Below are 19,228 nucleotides of genomic sequence, written 5' to 3' on the forward strand. Positions count from 1 at the left end.
TTTCTAATTTACAGTCATTAGCTCCGACCAACAGAAAGTCAGATATTGTGGTTTGAATGTGAATTGTGTCTCTCTCTGTCTCTCTGCCATTCTGTGTGTGTGTGTCTGTCTGTGTGGGGTGGGGAGGGGAGGGGGGGATCTGTGTATGTGTGTGTGTGTGTGTGTGAGGAGGGGGGCTAGTTTAGTTTAACCCTTTCTCTGCTGTGTGCAAAATCTCGGGCACTTTTGGGGCCCTTAACGTGCTCGAAAACTCTTGAAATTTTGCACACAGGTCAGAACCCGCGGCCATCAGGGCCAGGCTGAAGCTGGTACCCGGGTGTGGCAGGGGGGCTCGACAGCGCCCCCTGGAATGGGATTCAAACACTTGTCCGTATATCAAACACGCTTGCATGTAATAATATGAAACTTGGTACACATTTAGAACTCATCGAGCCGAACAACTTTCGTGCTCTAAGTTTTACGCCAGCCCAACAGGAAGTCGGCTATTGTGGGTGGTATGAAAACGCATGCCCCTGGAATTTGAAACACTCTTTCTAGAAAATTCATCCAATCGCAACCAAACTCGGTCAGCCTGACGACAAGACATTGAGGATACTAAATTGCTGACGGATTTTTGATATCTCGAACAGTTTGGCCGTGGCGAGGAAACGAAATTATGGCGAGAAAAGAGAAACACGATCTGTTATAACGTCTTCATACATTTATTGATCTTGATGAAACTTCAGTAGCGTGTTTGTTGTAAGAGAGCGATCACATGGATGTAACTAATGTGAGCCCCCCCCCCTTTTCTGTGTGTGTTTGGAGGGGAGCAGAAAGACTCACACTGATACAAGCTCTAAAGCAGACTTCTTCTCGACAGTCAAAGCGGGGTTACGTTATTGCCCGTCGTGCACAGGAACCCGAAAGGCAACGGGGTGGCGGCTTTTTTATATATATATATATATATATATATAATATATATATATATATAAATAAATATAGCTGCAAGCAGCGATGGAGGGCCCAAGCCGGTGGCAGCGCCAGCCCGGTGCCTTTAGTGTAACTAAAGGCACCAGGGTGGCGGTGCCACCGGCTTGGGCCCGTAATCGCTGCTTGCAGCTATATTTATTATTATTATTATTATTTTCCGCATTTAATCGCATTTTTGAGGGCCTAAACATGCACGAAAACTCACGAAAATTTGCACACGCGTCAGAACTGGCGAAAATTGACATCTGATATGCGTTTCAGAATTGGGCGGGGTAAAATGGCTCGATAGCGCCACCTATAAAGGTTCAACGGAGTGCGCCTCCCGCTACGTTTCACGTACGTGTACGAAAATCGGTACATACATGTAATGACCCAATACCTACAAAAAAGTCTCTTGGAGCATAGCCTTAAACACAACAGGAAGTCAGCCATTTTGAACTTCCTCTCTGATTTTTGTGCAGTTTTTGCCATTTTCAGGCCTCGTACTTTAACGAACTCCTCCTACAGTTTTAATCTGATCATCTTCAAATTTGGTGAGTGTAATCTTAAGGCTTTTGCGACGTTAAATTGCGAAGATCTAGAGTTTTCGTCGAAGGGCGTGTCCTCGGCGGCCTGACAAATTTTGATGTTTCGCCATGAAACAGGAAGTTGCTGTAACTCAGGCAAACAATGTCCAATCTGCCCCAAACTTCACACGTTTGATAAGAGTTCTGCCCTGAACACATGACCATGCTCAAATTCAGTTACAGTCATAGCGCCACCTGCTGGCAACAGGAAGTGACATGTTTAACACTGTTTTGGACTCCTAATAACATATACAAAATTGCCGGCAAGTGCTAAACATGTTAACAACATACTAGAAACATGCTAGCAAACATTAGCTAAGTGCTAAAGCATGCTATTACTTCAATTAAATAGGAATTTGCTGTAACTCAGGCATTAAATGCCCAATCTGCCCCAAACTTCACACGTTTGATAAGAGTTCTGGTCTGAACACATTTACATGAGAATATTCAGTTATAGTAATAGCGCCACCTATTGGCAACAGGAAGTGACATGTTTAACACTGTGATGCTGTACTAGCAACATATTAAATAAACCATTGAGTTATAAACATGTTAGAAACCTGTTAAAACATGCTAGCAATTCTTAGCTAAGTGCTAAAGCATGCTAATGCAATGAAACAGGAAGTTGTTGTTACTCAAGTAGGCAATGTCCAATCTGCCCCAAACTTCACACGTTTGATAAGAGTCCTGCCCTGAACACATCTACATGACAATTTTAAGTTAAAGTAATAGCGCCACCTACTGGCAACAGGAAGTGACATGGTTAACACTGTGATGCAGTACTAGCAACATATTAAATATGCCATTGAGTAATAAACATGTTAGAAACCTGTTAAAACATGCTAGCAATTCTTAGCTAAGTGCTAAAAGCATGCTAATGCAATGAAAGAGGAAGTTGTTGTTACTCAAGAAGGCAATGTCCAATCTGCCCCAAACTTCACACGTTTGATAAGAGTCCTGCCCTGAACACATCTACATGACACTTTTCAGTTATAGTAATAGCGCCACCTACTGGCAACAGGAAGTGACATGTTTAACACTGCGATGCATTACTAGCAACATATTAAATATGCCATTGAGTTATATACATGTTAGAAACATGTTAAAACATGCTAGCAATTCTTAGCTAAGTGCTAAAGCATGCTAATGCAATGAAACGGGAAGTTGTTGTTACTGAAGAAGGCAATGTCCAATCTGCCCCAAACTTCACACGTTTGATAAGAGTCCTGCCCTGAACACATCTACATGACAATTTTAAGTTAAAGTAATAGCGCCACCTACTGTCGACAGGAAGTGACACGTTTTAAACTGTGATGCATTGCTAGCGACATATTTAATATGCCATTGAGTTCTAAACATGCTAGAAACATGCTAAAACATGCTAGCAACACTTATCTGAGTGATAACGCATGCTATTATCCCCATAATAAAGGACATTTTTGTAACTGACTTTGACATACTCCTCCTATTTTTACCTACTTAAATGCACAATGCCCACCGTGCTCTGTCTTCCTAAATCCACCGGGTGGCGGTTGGCACGGGTGCGAGGGCCCTTTCATCGCTGCTTGCAGCTTTAATTATTATTATATTACTACCTTTTGGGCACTTTTGGGGGCCTTAACGTGCTCAAAAACTCTTGAAACTTTGCACAAATGTCAGAACCCGCGGCCATTAGAGCCGGACTGAAGCTGGTACCCGGGCGTGGCAGGGGGGCTCGACAGCGCCCCCTGGAACGCGGTCCGAAAACTTGGTCCATAAATCAAACACGCTTGCGTGTAATAATATGAAACTCGGTACACTTATAGATCTCATCGGTTCATATATCCTTCGTGCTCTGACTTTTTACCCCAGCCCAACAGGAAGTCGGCTATTTGCCGTAGTTTAAAAAACACATGCAATGGAATTTAAAATACTCCTCCTAGACGATTCAACCAATCACCACGAAACTCGGTGTGCATGAAGTCAAGACATGGAGGATGATAAATTGCGAGGGGATTTTTGATATCTCGAACGGTTTGGCCGTGGCGAGGAAACGAATTTATGGCGAATATTGGAAACAGGAAGTGTGTTATAACATCCTCATACATTAATTGATCTTGATGAAACTTCAGCAGTGTGTTCGTTGTAAGAGGCCGATCGCATGGATGTGACTATTGTGAGTCAAAGTTATAGCGCCACCAACTGGCAGCAGGAAGTGTGTCACTTTCAAAATGCTTTGAATTCACCCTCTTATTTTTACCCGATTTGCTTCAAACTTTATGTGTATAATGTAAACACACGGCAGATGTAGACCTGTGAAAGAATTATTGATATCTTAAATACTGTTGCCATGGCAACGCTTTAAACTTTTATATTCTTTTTGGGTGCATTTGAGGCTCTTAACATGCTTCAAATTGCATGAAACTCAACATGCATATCAGATTTATTAGGTACTAGGCATGTGTGAAGTTTCAGAAACGGGCGTGGTAAGGGGCTCAGTAGCGCCACCTTTAGTCAAAAATGGGGTATTAGTTTTACCTACAGTAACAAAAATCGGTATTTATATTTATCTCCCCGAGCCGGACAACTTTCTAATTTACAGTCATTAGCTCCGACCAACAGGAAGTCAGATATTTTGGTTTGAATGTGATTTGATGGGAATTTTGCCAGTCTCTCTCAGTGTCTGTGTGTGTGAGAGAGGAGGGGGGCTTTATTTTAACCCTTTCTCTGCTGTGTGGGACTTCTCGGGAACTTTTGGGGCCCTTAACGTGCTCGAAAACTCTTGAAACTTTGCACACAGGTCAGAACCTGCGACCATCAGGGCTGGGCTGAAGCTGGTACCCGGGCGTGGCAGGGGAGCTCAACAGCGCCCCCTTGAACGTGGTCCGAAAAACTTGGTCCATATATCAAACACGTTTGCATGTAATAATATGAAACTCGGTACACATATAGATTTAATCGGGCCGAACAACTTTCGTGCTCTAAGTTTTACGCCAGTCCAACAGGAAGTCGGCTATCATGGGCTGTATGAAAATGCATGCCCCTGGAATTTGATATACTCCTCCAAGAAAAATTATCCTATCGCCACCAAACTCGGTCAGCATGAAGTCAAGACATTGAGGACGCTAAATTGCGGACGGATTTTTGATATCTCGAACGGTTTGGCTGTGGCGAGGAAACGAAGTTATGGCGAGAAAAGAAAAACACAATGTGTTATAACGTCTTCATACATTTATTGATCTTGATGAAACTTCAGCAGTGTGTTTGTTGTAAGAGGGCGATCACATGGATGTGACTATTGTGAGTCAAAGTTATAGCGCCACCAACTGGCAGCAGGAAGTGTGTTACTTTCAAGATACTTTTGACTAAAGTGGGTGGGTTATTTTTACCTAGTCACAAAACTCGGTCTGTATATTGTGCTTATCGATCCGGACAACTTTCTCATTTACAGTCATAAGCTCCGACCAACAGGAAGTCAGATATTTTGGTTTGAATGTGGTTTTGTCTCTCTCTGACAGAGTTCCCCCTGCCATTCTCTGTGTGTGTGTGTGTGTGTGTGTGTGTGTGCGTGTGTGTGGGGGGAGGGAGGGAGGGCACACACACAGACAGCCCCCCCCCCCTTTCTGTGTGTGTTTGGAGGGGAGCAGAAAGACTCACACTGATGCAAGCTCTAAAGCAGACTTCTTCTCGACAGTCAAAGCGGGGTTACGTTATTGCCCGTCGTGCACAGGAACCCGAAAGGCAACGGGGTGGCGGCTTTTTATATATATATATATATATATATATATATATAAATATAAATAAATATAGCTGCAAGCAGCGATGGAGGGCCCAAGCCGGTGGCAGCGCCAGCCCGGTGCCTTTAGTGTAACTAAAGGCACCAGGGTGGCGGTGCCACCGGCTTGGGCCCGTAATCGCTGCTTGCAGCTATATTTTATTATTATTATTATATTACTACCTTTTGGGCACTTTTGGGGGCCTTAACGTGCTCAAAAACTCTTGAAACTTTGCACAAATGTCAGAACCCGCGGCCATTAGAGCCGGACTGAAGCTGGTACCCGGGCGTGGCAGGAGGGCTCGACAGCGCCCCCTGGAACGCGGTCCGAAAACTTGGTCCATAAATCAAACACGCTTGCGTGGAATAATATGAAACTCGGTACACTTATAGATCTCATCGGTTCATATATCCTTCGTGCTCTGACTTTTTACCCCAGCCCAACAGGAAGTCGGCTATTTGGCGTAGTTTAAAAAACACATGCAATGGAATTTAAAATACTCCTCCTAGACGATTCAACCAATCACCACGAAACTCGGTGTGCATGAAGTCAAGACATGGAGGATGAAAAATTGCCAGGGGATTTTTGATATCTCGAACGGTTTGGCCGTGGCGAGGAAACGAATTTATGGCGAATATTGGAAACAGGAAGTGTGTTATAACATCCTCATACATTAACTGATCTTGATGAAACTTCAGCAGTGTGTTCGCTGTAAGAGGCCGATCACATGGATGTGACTATTGTGAGTCAAAGTTATAGCGCCACCAACTGGCAGCAGGAAGTGTGTCACTTTCAAAATGCTTTGAATTCACCCTCTTATTTTTACCCGATTTGCTTCAAACTTTATGTGTATAATGTAAACACACGGCAGATGTAGACCTGTGAAAGAATTATTGATATCTTAAATACTGTTGCCATGGCAACACTTTAAACTTTTATATTCTTTTTGGGTGCATTTGAGGCTCTTAACATGCTTCAAATTGCATGAAACTCAACATGCATATCAGATTTATTAGGTACTAGGCATGTGTGAAGTTTCAGAAACGGGCGCGGTGGAGGGGCTCAGTAGCGCCACCTTTAGTCAAAAATGGGGTATTAGTTTTACCTACAGTAACAAAAATCGGTATTTATATTTATCTCCCCGAGCCGGACAACTTTCTAATTTACAGTCATTAGCTCCGACCAACAGGAAGTCAGATATTTTGGTTTGAATGTGATTTGATGGGAATTTTGCCAGTCTCTCTCAGTGTCTGTGTGTGTGAGAGAGGATGGGGGCTTTATTTTAACCCTTTCTCTGCTGTGTGGGACTTCTCGGGCACTTTTGGGGCCCTTAACGTGCTCGAAAACTCTTGAAACTTTGCACACAGGTCAGAACCTGCGGCCATCAGGGCGGGGCTGAAGCTGGTACCCGGGCGTGGCAGGGGAGCTCAACAGCGCCCCCTTGAACGTGGTCCGAAAAACTTGGTCCATATATCAAACACGTTTGCATGTAATAATATGAAACTCGGTACACATATAGATTTAATCGGGCCGAACAACTTTCGTGCTCTAAGTTTTACACCAGTCCAACAGGAAGTCGGCTATTATGGGCTGTATGAAAATGCATGCCCCTGGAATTTGATATACTCCTCCAAGAAAAATGATCCTATCGCCACCAAACTCGGTCAGCATGAAGTCAAGACATTGAGGACGCTAAATTGCGGACGGATTTTTGATATCTCGAACGGTTTGGCCGTGGCGAGGAAATGAAGTTATGGCGAGAAAAGAAAAACACAATGTGTTATAACGTCTTCATACATTAATTGATCTGGATGAAACTTCAGCAGTGTGTTTGTTGTAAGAGGGCGATCACATGGATGTGACTATTGTGAGTCAAAGTTATAGCGCCACCAACTGGCAGCAGGAAGTGTGTTACTTTCAAGATACTTTTGACTAAAGTGGGTGGGTTATTTTTACCTACAGTCACAAAACTCGGTCTGTATATTGTGCTTATCGATCCGGACAACTTTCTCATTTACAGTCATTAGCTCCGACCAACAGGAAGTCAGATATTTTGGTTTGAATGTGGTTTTGTCTCTCTCTGACAGAGTTCCCCCTGCCATTCTCTCTGTGTGTGTGTGTGTGTGTGTGTGTGGAGTGGGGGGGAGGGGAGGGAGAGAGGGCACACACACAGACAGCCCCCCCCCCCCTTTTCTGTGTGTGTTTGGAGGGAAGCAGAAAGACTCTCACTGATACAAGCTCTAAAGCAGACTTCTTCTCGACAGTCAAAGCGGGGTTACGTTATTGCCCGTCGTGCACAGGAACCCGAAAGGCAACGGGGTGGCGGCTTTTTATATATATATATATATATATATATATATATATATATATATATATATATATATATATATATAAATAAATATAGCTGCAAGCAGCGATGGAGGGCCCAAGCCGGTGGCACCGCCACCTCGGTGCCTTTAGTGAAACTAAAGGCACCAGGGTGGCGGTGCCACCGGCTTGGGCCCGTAATCGCTGCTTGCAGCTATATTTATTAGGGCCCAAGCCTTGAAAAGGCGAAGGCCCTATTGTTTTCCATGGGATTATTATTTATTATTATTGTTCTTCAAGGGTTTGGGGGCTTTTGGGGCCCTTAACATACTCAAAAACTCTTGAAACTTTGCACACGGGTCAGAACCTGCGGCCATTAGGGCCGGACTGAAGCTGGTACCCGGGCGTGGCAGGGGGGCTCGACAGCGCCCCCTGGAACGGGGTCCGAAAACTTGGTCCATAAATCAAACACGCTTGCATGAAATAATATGAAACTCGGTACACTTATAGATCTCACCGGTTCATATATCCTTCGTGCTCTGACTTTTTACCCCAGCCCAACAGGAAGTCGGCTATTTGGGGTAGTTAGAAAAACGCATTCAATGGAATTTAAAATACTCCTCCTAGACGATTCAACCAATCGCCACGAAACTCGGTGTGCATGAAGTCAAGACATTGAGGATGAAAACTTGCGAGGGGATTTTTGATATCTCGAACGGTTTGGTCGTGGCGAGGAAACGAATTTATGGCGAATATTGGAAACAGGAAGTGTGTTATAACATCCTCATACATTAATTGATCTGGATGAAACTTCAGCAGTGTGTTCGCTGTAAGAGGCCGATCACATGGATGTGACTATTGTGAGTCAAAGTTATAGCGCCACCAACTGGCAGCAGGAAGTGTGTCACTTTCAAAATGGTTTGAATTCACCCTCTTATTTTTACCCGATTTGCTTCAAACTTCATCTGTATAATGTAAACACACGGCAGATGTAGACCTGTGAAAGGATTATTGATATCTTTAATACTGTCGCCATGGCAACGCTTTAAACTTTTATATTCTTTTTGGATGCATTTGAGGCTCTTAACATGCTTCAAATTGCATGAAACTCAACATGCATATCACATTTATTGCCTAGTACACTTGTGCGAAGTTTCAGAAACGGGCGTGGTAAGGGGCTCAGTAGCGCCACCTTTAGTCAAAAATGGGGTATTAGTTTTACCTACAGTAACCAAACTCGGTACGTATATTCTTCTCTTCGATCCGGACAACTTTCTAATTTACACTCATTAGCTCCGACCAACAGGAAGTCAGATATTTTTGTTTGAATGTGGACTTGTGGAGGATTTTCTTCCCCCCCTCCCTCTGTTAGTGTGTTTGGGGTGTGAGGGATTTGTTAAAATGATAGAGCCAATAAGTGGTATTATACTGCCCCCTGCTGTCTCTTCATCATACTACTCCCTAATATTGTTATATAATTCATATTTAGACTTTATAAAATCAGTATTTTAACATTTACAATGACATTTGATCAAAATTCATCTATTGTTGTATTACTATTGACAATTGTGTCACACTGAGAAATGGGAAGCCTGAAAGCGAAAGTATAACGGTGGCCACGCCCCCCCCAAGTACAAATTCACTCATAACTCGAAAACGGAAAGTCGTTGCGCGCTCAAATTTTGATGGTAAGGTCCTCTCCAGGCTCTTGATCGAAATATATTGTCGCGGAGCTCGGGAACGCCCCCCCGGCGATCGCAAAATCACGAGACCTCCGACCTTTGATCGGCTGTAACTCCCGAACCAGACCACCACGATCCTTGTGGAATAGCTTGTTGGAAAGGGCCTGTCCTCACCTAGCTTCGATTCGATTTTGGTGCGATTTGGCCTGGGCATTCCCGAGATATAAGCCAAAAAATGTTTGCATTTGAACGGGAATAACTCCCGGCCCCAATCGCCCACCAACACTGGGATGGTCTCATTACACAGGGCCCCTTGAGCACTATCTAAGCTCCGAGTTTCAGATTTTTTCGCTCTCTCGTTCCCAAAATATATGTGAGAAACCAAATTTCCATTCATTCATTCACTTCAACTGTAAGATGGAGGCTGTAATAACTGTCGTCAACTAGAGAGAGCAGCAGGATTATATTTGTAATCTTTTTATCAGCTTTCAGCATTGGCTAACAAACAAATGCTTAAAGCTATATATTTGTTATTATGATGGACGTGTAATGTGTGTAAGCATGCATAATGGAGTTAACATGCAAAAACTGGTTTGCTTTGGTGCAAAATACTGGTAAACATCAAGACTTGTAAAATGAAAGTGAGCCAATAAGTGGTCTTCAACTGCCCTCTGCTGGACATTCTACTTATTAATAGTCTTTTCACATGTGCTTTTGCATTCATTTAGACACTAAAAAAATCCCTTATATAACAATTACTATTATAACACAATCATATTTTGTCAGTTTATCACTTCATTTGTTCTGATGCTTCACATAATTACTAGCAACGTGGTAAATCATGGTTATTAAAGCTAGAAACATGGAAAATCATAGTAAATAAGGTAAATCATGCTAGAATCCTGGTAAATCATTCTAGAATGTGGTATATCATGGTAAATCATCCTATAACATGGTAAATCAAGGTAAATCATGCTAGAATAGGATGCTAAATTGCGGACAGATTTTTGATATCTCGAACGTTTTGGCCGTGGCGAGGAAACAAATTTATGGCGAATATTGGAAACAAGAAGTGTGTTATAACGTCTTCATACATTAATTGATCTTGATGAAACTTAAGCAGTGTGTTTGTTGTAAGAGGCCGATCACATGGATGTGACTATTGTGAGTCAAAGTTATAGCGCCACCAACTGGCAGCAGGAAGTGTGTCACTTTCAAGATACTTTTGACCCAAGAGGGGGGGTTAGTTTTACCTACAGTCACAAAAATCTATTTATGTATTCTTCTCCTTGAGCCGGACAACTTTCTAATTTACAGTCATTAGCTCAGACCAACAGAATAGGGCTATTTTAATAAAAATCAAGTCATACATAGGGCTATACTGCCCTCTAGTGATGTATGACAGTCAATGCCAGCATGTAAGGTCTAAATGAGATCAAAATAGTTCAGACATAAATATATATTTATTAGGGTGACTGTGTGAGGATATTTTCCCACCGGTTAATCGACGTGTGACACCGGCGGGAGCTTTTAAATCGCTAACTTAAAAGCGAAAGTAAGTACTGGACGTCCAGTAGGAATGAACTAAAACACATTCACTCTGTTCTGCTCGTTCCTCGCCGTGAACGCGTTATTGCTTGAATTGCGAGTTCAATAGCCTATTATTCTTAATGGAAAACAATAAAACAGTACAATGACAGATTCGCTTAAATAGTCGTTTTTACACAAAATATTCCGTCATCATCTTTTCAGTCTGCTCTTCACCCATGATGATTAATGAAATTGGACTGATCTTTGCTGCATGCGACTCTCGTTCAACTCACGATTTATTAAGCGGACATGTTCAGGTTTTAATAGGTTAGTGCCCGTTCTCTAACTAAACTAAATTATTTTAACACACACACACACACACACACACACACACACACACACACACACACACACACACACGTGCATTGCAATCTCAAATCGACGGTGGAGCGCGATGATATATTTAAATCTGTATATTGTAGCCTAATATCTGTACCTAGTCACACCCCTACTCTTATTAAATGTATGCTTCATATTTCATTTTTAATTTCTAAATTTGATCAATAAATTAAATTTTTTAGAATAATAAGACACTATAGGGACACCCTGTGGCTGATCAAATTAAATATTTTAAACTGAAAAATAACAATGCATTAAATAATGTTATGAGATTGTTTTAAATATAAGTTAATTAACGATCGTTGGAAAGAATGATAGGCTATACTTTTGAACATAACACTAAACCTCCTTTAAGACCGTCTTAATGAGCGAGTCATTGATTCATTCGTTCAAACGAGTCGTTTGAACGACTGAGTCATTAATGAATGAGACAGTTGTCTATTGACTGATAATTGAATCTTTGAGTCAAGCGATTCTTTCAAAAAGCGGAATCATTCACTAATGAATAAACACTGTGAGATGCGCGATGGTTCTGCTGTGATCTTTGTTGAACTATTTTCGCTGCTGAAACAGAACAAAAACAAAAACTTGCATCTAAAGTGTAAGTGACTCATTTTATGCATTTATTGAACTGTTGTATGAAATCAATGTCAATTTTTCAATTGTGATGGTGGTATTCATGAAAAGAGGACTCGTCGTGTGAGGTTGCTTAACTGTATCATGTTAGAAAATATGAAAACGCCCCATTTTTTAATTGTTCACTGTGATTATTTTGTGAGTGCTTCGCAACATTGTTACCGTGACTAATGTATTTATAATGCACTATCGATAGCAGCTTACAATAAATGTTATAATCAGGATTTTGTTTCTTTTTTCCCCATGTTCTAATCAGGTTGGGCAAGTAAAATTATCTGTCTCAACCATGCGCTTTTTAGTTTCATGATTTGGCTCTATAGTTCGGGGTGGATTGCTTGAATTGTGAGTTCAATAGCCTATTGTTCTTACAGTAAATGAAATCGGACTGCTGATGATCTTTGCTGCTTAAAATAAACAGATTACTGCTCTGTTTGAGGACAAGAAATTAAAACCAATGCAATATGATGAATGTCCAAAAGATGGCACCGACAGACTGTTTTTAAATGAGGTTGGATAATTTTTTTTTGCTTTTAAACTGTGTGTGTGTGTGTGTGTGTGTGTGTGTGTGTGTGTGTGTGTGTGTGTGTGTGTGTGAGAGATTTTGGTTGGGTGACAGTTGTAGGTTACAGTTTGACAAGAGTTTATAGTTTAACAAAAGCCCAATGTGTTTTATTGCGAGTGTACACAAATATAAGGAAACACTTGCAGTTTGAATGATGTCTTGTATGAACAAAACAACACACACACACATACACACACACACACACACACACACACACACACACACACACACACACACACACACACACACACACACACACACACACACACACACACACACACATACCGGTATATATTTATATGTATATATACAATTTTTTTTCTTATATGTGCCCTCGATGCGCACTTTTGCAGAACCCACACTGATGCAAGCTCTAAAGCAGACTTCTTCTCGACAGTCAAAGCGGAGTTACGTTATTGCCCGTCGTGCACAGGAACCCGAAAGGCACCGGGGTGGCGTTTTTTTTATATATATATATATATATATATATATATATATATATATAAATATAGCTGCAAGCAGCGATGGAGGGCCCAAGCCGGTGGCACCGCCACCTCGGTGCCTTTAGTGCAACTAAAGGCACCGGGGTGGTGGTGCCACCGGCTTGGGCCCGTAATCGCTGCTTGCAGCTATATTTATATATATATATATATATATATATATATATTTATTATATTACTACCTTTTGGGCACTTTTGGGGGCCTTAACGTGCTCAAAAACTCTTGAAACTTTGCACAAATGTCAGAACCCGCGGCCATTAGAGCCGGACTGAAGCTGGTACCCGGGCGTGGCAGGGGGGCTCGACAGCGCCCCCTGGAACGGGGTCCGAAAACTTGGTCCATAAATCAAACACGCTTGCGTGTAATAATATGAAACTCGGTACACTTATAGATCTCATCGGTTCATATATCCTTCGTGCTCTGACTTTTTACCCCAGCCCAACAGGAAGTCGGCTATTTGGCGTAGTTTAAAAAACACATGCAATGGAATTTAAAATACTCCTCCTAGACGATTCAACCAATCACCACGAAACTTGGTGTGCATGAAGTCAAGACATGGAGGATGAAAAATTGCCAGGGGATTTTTGATATCTCGAACGGTTTGGCCGTGGCGAGGAAACGAATTTATGGCGAATATTGGAAACAGGAAGTGTGTTATAACATCCTCATACATTAATTGATCTTGATGAAACTTCAGGAGTGTGTTCGTTGTAAGAGGCCGATCACATGGATGTGACTATTGTGAGTCAAAGTTATAGCGCCACCAACTGGCAGCAGGAAGTGTGTCACTTTCAAAATGCTTTGAATTCACCCTCTTATTTTTACCCGATTTGCTTCAAACTTTATGTGTATAATGTAAACACACGGCAGATGTAGACCTGTGAAAGGATTATTGATATCTTAAATACTGTTGCCATGGCAACGCTTTAAACTTTTATATTCTTTTTGGGTGCATTTGAGGCTCTTAACATGCTTCAAATTGCATGAAACTCAACATGCATATCAGATTTATTAGGTACTAGGCATGTGTGAAGTTTCAGAAACGGGCAAGGTGGAGGGGCTCAGTAGCGCCACCTTTAGTCAAAAATGGGGTATTAGTTTTACCTACAGTAACAAAAATCGGTATTTATATTTATCTCCCCGAGCCGGACAACTTTCTAATTTACAGTCATTAGCTCCGACCAACAGGAAGTCAGATATTTTGGTTTGAATGTGATTTGATGGGAATTTTGCCAGTCTCTCTCAGTGTCTGTGTGTGTGAGAGAGGAGGGGGGCTTTATTTTAACCCTTTCTCTGCTGTGTGGGACTTCTCGGGCACTTTTGGGGCCCTTAACGTGCTCGAAAACTCTTGAAACTTTGCACACAGGTCAGAACCTGCGGCCATCAGGGCTGGGCTGAAGCTGGTACCCGGGCGTGGCAGGGGAGCTCAACAGCGCCCCCTTGAACGTGGTCCGAAAAACTTGGTCCATATATCAAACACGTTTGCATGTAATAATATGAAACTCGGTACACATATAGATTTAATCGGGCCGAACAACTTTCGTGCTCTAAGTTTTACGCCAGTCCAACAGGAAGTCGGCTATTATGGGCTGTATGAAAATGCATGCCCCTGGAATTTGATATACTCGTCCAAGAAAAATTATCCTATCGCCACCAAACTCGGTCAGCATGAAGTCAAGACATTGAGGACGCTAAATTGCGGACGGATTTTTGATATCTCGAACGGTTTGGCCGTGGCGAGGAAACGAAGTTATGGCGAGAAAAGAAAAACACAATGTGTTATAACGTCTTCATACATTTATTGATCTTGATGAAACTTCAGCAGTGTGTTTGTTGTAAGAGGGCGATCACATGGATGTGACTATTGTGAGTCAAAGTTATAGCGCCACCAACTGGCAGCAGGAAGTGTGTTACTTTCAAGATACTTTTGACTAAAGTGGGTGGGTTATTTTTACCTACAGTCACAAAACTCGGTCTGTATATTGTGCTTATCGATCCGGACAACTTTCTCATTTACTCATTAGCTCCGACCAACAGGAAGTCAGATATTTTGGTTTGAATGTGGTTTTGTCTCTCTCTGACAGAGTTCCCCCTGCCATTCTCTGTGTGTGTGTGTGTGTGTGTGTGTGTGTGTGTGTGTGTGTGTGTGTGTGTGGGGAGGGAGGGAGGGCACACACACAGACAGCCCCCCCCCCTTTTCTGTGTGTGTTTGGAGGGGAGCAGAAAGACTCACACTGATGCAAGCTCTAAAGCAGACTTCTTCTCGACAGTCAAAGCGGGGTTACGTTATTGCCCGTCGTGCACAGGAACCCGAAAGGCAACGGGGTGGCGGCTTTTTATATATATATATATATATATATATATATATATATATATATATATATATATATATAAATATAGCTGCAAGCAGCGATGGAGGGCCCAAGCCGGTGGCAGCGCCAGCCCGGTGCCTTTAGTGTAACTAAAGGCACCAGGGTGGCGGTGCCACCGGCTTGGGCCCGTAATCGCTGCTTGCAGCTATATTTATATATATATATATATATTTATTATTATTATTATATTACTACCTTTTGGGCACTTTTGGGGGCCTTAACGTGCTCAAAAACTCTTGAAACTTTGCACAAATGTCAGAACCCGCGGCCATTAGGGCCCGACTGAAGCTGGGACCCGGGCGTGGCAGGGGGGCTCGCCAGCGCCCCCTGGAATGGGATTCAAAAACATGTCCATATCTCAAACACGCTTGCATGTAATAATATGAAACTCGGTACACGTATAGATCTCATCGGGCCGAACAACTTTCGTGCTCTAAGTTTTACGCCAGCCCAACAGGAAGTCGGTTATTATGGGCTGTATGGAAACGCATGTTCTGGCATTTGAAACACTTGTCCTAGAGAATTCATCGGATGACCACGAAACTCGGTGTGCATGAAGTCAAGACATGGAGGATGATAAATTGCGAGGGGATTTTTGATATCTCGAACGGTTTGGCCGTGGCGAGGAAACGAATTTATGGCGAATATTGGAAACAGGAAGTGTGTTATAACATCCTCATACATTAACTGATCTTGATGAAACTTCAGCAGTGTGTTCGCTGTAAGAGGCCGATCACATGGATGTGACTATTGTGAGTCAAAGTTATAGCGCCACCAACTGGCAGCAGGAAGTGTGTCACTTTCAAAATGCTTTGAAATCACCCTCTTATTTTTACCCGATTTGCTTCAAACTTCATCTGTATAAATGTAAACACACGGCAGATGTAGACCTGTGAAAGGATTATTGATATCTTAAATACTGTCGCCATGGCAACGCTTTAAACTTTTATATTCTTTTTGGGTGCATTTGAGGCTCTTAACATGCTTCAAATTGCATGAAACCCAACATGCATATCAGATTTATTAGGTACTAGGCATGTGTGAAGTTTCAGAAACGGGCGCGGTGGAGGGGCTCAGTAGCGCCACCTTTAGTCAAAAATGGGGTATTAGTTTTACCTACAGTAACAAAAATCGGTATTTATATTTATCTCCCCGAGCCGGACAACTTTCCAATTTACAGTCATTAGCTCCGACCAACAGGAAGTCAGATATTTTGGTTTGAATGTGATTTGATGGGAATTTTGCCTATTCTCTATCAGTGTCTGTGTGTGTGAGAGAGGAGGGGGGCTTTATTTTAACCCTTTCTCTGCTGTGTGGGACTTCTTGGGCACTTTTGGGGCCCTTAACGTGCTCGAAAACTCTTGAAACTTTGCACACAGGTCAGAACCTGCGGCCATCAGGGCTGGGCTGAAGCTGGTACCCGGGCGTGGCAGGGGAGCTCAACAGCGCCCCCTTGAACGTGGTCCGAAAAACTTGGTCCATATATCAAACACGTTTGCATGTAATAATATGAAACTCGGTACACATATAGATTTAATCGGGCCGAACAACTTTCGTGCTCTAAGTTTTACACCAGTCCAACAGGAAGTCGGCTATTATGGGCTGTATGAAAATGCATGCCCCTGGAATTTGATATACTCCTCCAAGAAAAATTATCCTATCGCCACCAAACTCGGTCAGCATGAAGTCAAGACATTGAGGACGCTAAATTGCGGACGGATTTTTGATATCTCGAACGGTTTGGCCGTGGCGAGGAAACGAAGTTATGGCGAGAAAAGAAAAACACAATGTGTTATAACGTCTTCATACATTTATTGATCTTGATGAAACTTCAGCAGTGTGTTTGTTGTAAGAGGGCGATCACATGGATGTGACTATTGTGAGTCAAAGTTATAGCGCCACCAACTGGCAGCAGGAAGTGTGTTACTTTCAAGATACTTTTGACTAAAGTGGGGGGGTTATTTTTACCTACAGTCACAAAACTCGGTCTGTATATTGTGCTTATCGATCCGGACAACTTTCTCATTTACAGTCATTAGCTCCGACCAACAGGAAGTCAGATATTTTGGTTTGAATGTGGGTTTGTCTCTCTCTGACAGAGTTCCCCCTGCCATTCTCTCTCTGTGTGTGTGTGTGTGTGTGTGTGTGTGTGTGTGTGTGTGGGGAGGGGGGGAGGGAGGGAGGGAGGGAGGGCACACACACAAGACAGCCCCCCCCTTTTCTGTGTGTGTTTGGAGGGGAGCAGAAAGACTCACACTGATGCAAGCTCTAAAGCAGACTTCTTCTCGACAGTCAAAGCGGGGTTACGTTATTGCCCGTCGTGCACAGGAACCCGAAAGGCAACGGGGTGGCGGCTTTTTATATATATATATATATATATATATATATATATATATATATAAATAAATATAGCTGCAAGCAGCGATGGAGGGCCCAAGCCGGTGGCAGCGCCAGCCCGGTGCCTTTAGTGTAACTAAAGGCACCAGGGTGGCGGTGCCACCGGCTTGGGCCCGTAAATCGCTGCTTGCAGCTATATTTATTTATTTATTATTTATTATTATATTTATTATTTATTTACCATTATAGTATTTATTAATATATCTTGAATGAGCTTTAATGGTAACACTTCACAATAAGGTTAATATGAACCAACAAAGTAAATGTTGAAATTAATATTAACCATGATTAATAAATGCTTTAAAAGTATTTTTCAAATGCATTATTAAAATCAAAAGATGTTAATATTATTTAATGAACCTGTCCTGACCTAATATGAACTTACAATGAACAGTTTTTCCCCCATTATTATTAATGTTAAAATACTGTAACAATGCATTGGTCCTTATTTGTTGATTGGTTCATGCATTAACGTTAACTAATGGGACCTTATTGTAAAGTATTCCTGCTTTTTTTTTTTTCAGTTTTCATTTAACTTTAGTTTTTGTAATTTTGTTATGTGCTGTTGTCATTTGTATATATATTTTTATATCTATTATATCTACAACTTAAACATATTTAGATCTAAGTAAATAAGTTTTTCATTGAATTTCATTATTTCAATTACTGAAAAATATTTTTTACAGTTTAGTTTAGAATAACACTACTAATTCATACCTAGCATAAGGAACTTGTTCAACTCATCAAGTATGTGCAATAGTAATAGTAATTTGTTAGTATATTAAGAACTGATTTCTTAATTTACAAGATAAGCAGTGCTAAGACCTTTGGTTGCTGCGCCGGACGTAGTTGTCTCCGTCGACAGGTTTGCGATATGTTGTGAGAGCTTCATTCAACTGCTCTTCAATCATGTCCACATACTTCAGATTATACTCCTGCAAAAACACACACGGCTTAACACATCTGCATTCAAGAGGAACAAACACACACAGGCGTGAAGCAAAGGACTGAGAGAAAGCTATTGTTTTGCTGCTTTCACCTTGTGCCATTTATCGAGCTGTTTGTTGACGTAGCCTCTTTCGTTGAGGTAAGAGAAGCCCTTTGGGATGGACAGGAACCTACAGAGGAGAACAGAGGCATTTAACACATTTATTCATTTACCAAACGACTTACAAATCAGGAGTCTAATTTTACACAGTTGACGGATTCAGACATTGTCTTTATATATGACTGTTAAATAACTTGGCAAAACATAATTAAATAAAAAATGATATAAATAAATGACCTTGCACAGACAGATCGTTTCGCTTCATATGTTGAATTGAATGTGTTAAATTTGTTTTGCCTGTATATGTTTTGTTTTTTTGTTTTTTTCCTCACTGTCCTACTTTTTGGGTGAACTATCCCTTTAAAAATAAATCTTTTTTTTTTTTTAACCAACATCATTGAACTATTTTAGAGTCTCCCAGATTTCGTGATAAAATTAGGGCCCAAAATAAGCAGTACTACGTCTATGCAATATTTTTAAAAAATTGGGGTTGAATTCCCAGAA

At 41.7% G+C, this 19,228-nt stretch overlaps 1 protein-coding gene across 1 annotated transcript in view; it reads right to left on the reverse strand.

Moving 5' to 3' along the window:
• The window catches only part of rictora (RPTOR independent companion of MTOR, complex 2 a), a 75,060-nt gene that overhangs the window by 34,686 nt on the left and 21,146 nt on the right, over window positions 1–19,228 (reverse strand). The window contains exons 25-26 of the mRNA XM_079608289.1: window positions 18,716–18,794; window positions 18,502–18,611 (exon numbers count right to left, since the gene is read on the reverse strand). Coding sequence (XP_079464415.1) covers window positions 18,502–18,611; window positions 18,716–18,794 — 189 coding nt within the window. The remainder of the gene's footprint in view (window positions 1–18,501; window positions 18,612–18,715; window positions 18,795–19,228) is intronic.

Source organism: Phoxinus phoxinus (genome assembly GCF_949152265.1).
Source record: "Phoxinus phoxinus genome assembly, chromosome: 3".
Lineage (NCBI taxonomy): Eukaryota > Metazoa > Chordata > Actinopteri > Cypriniformes > Leuciscidae > Phoxinus > Phoxinus phoxinus.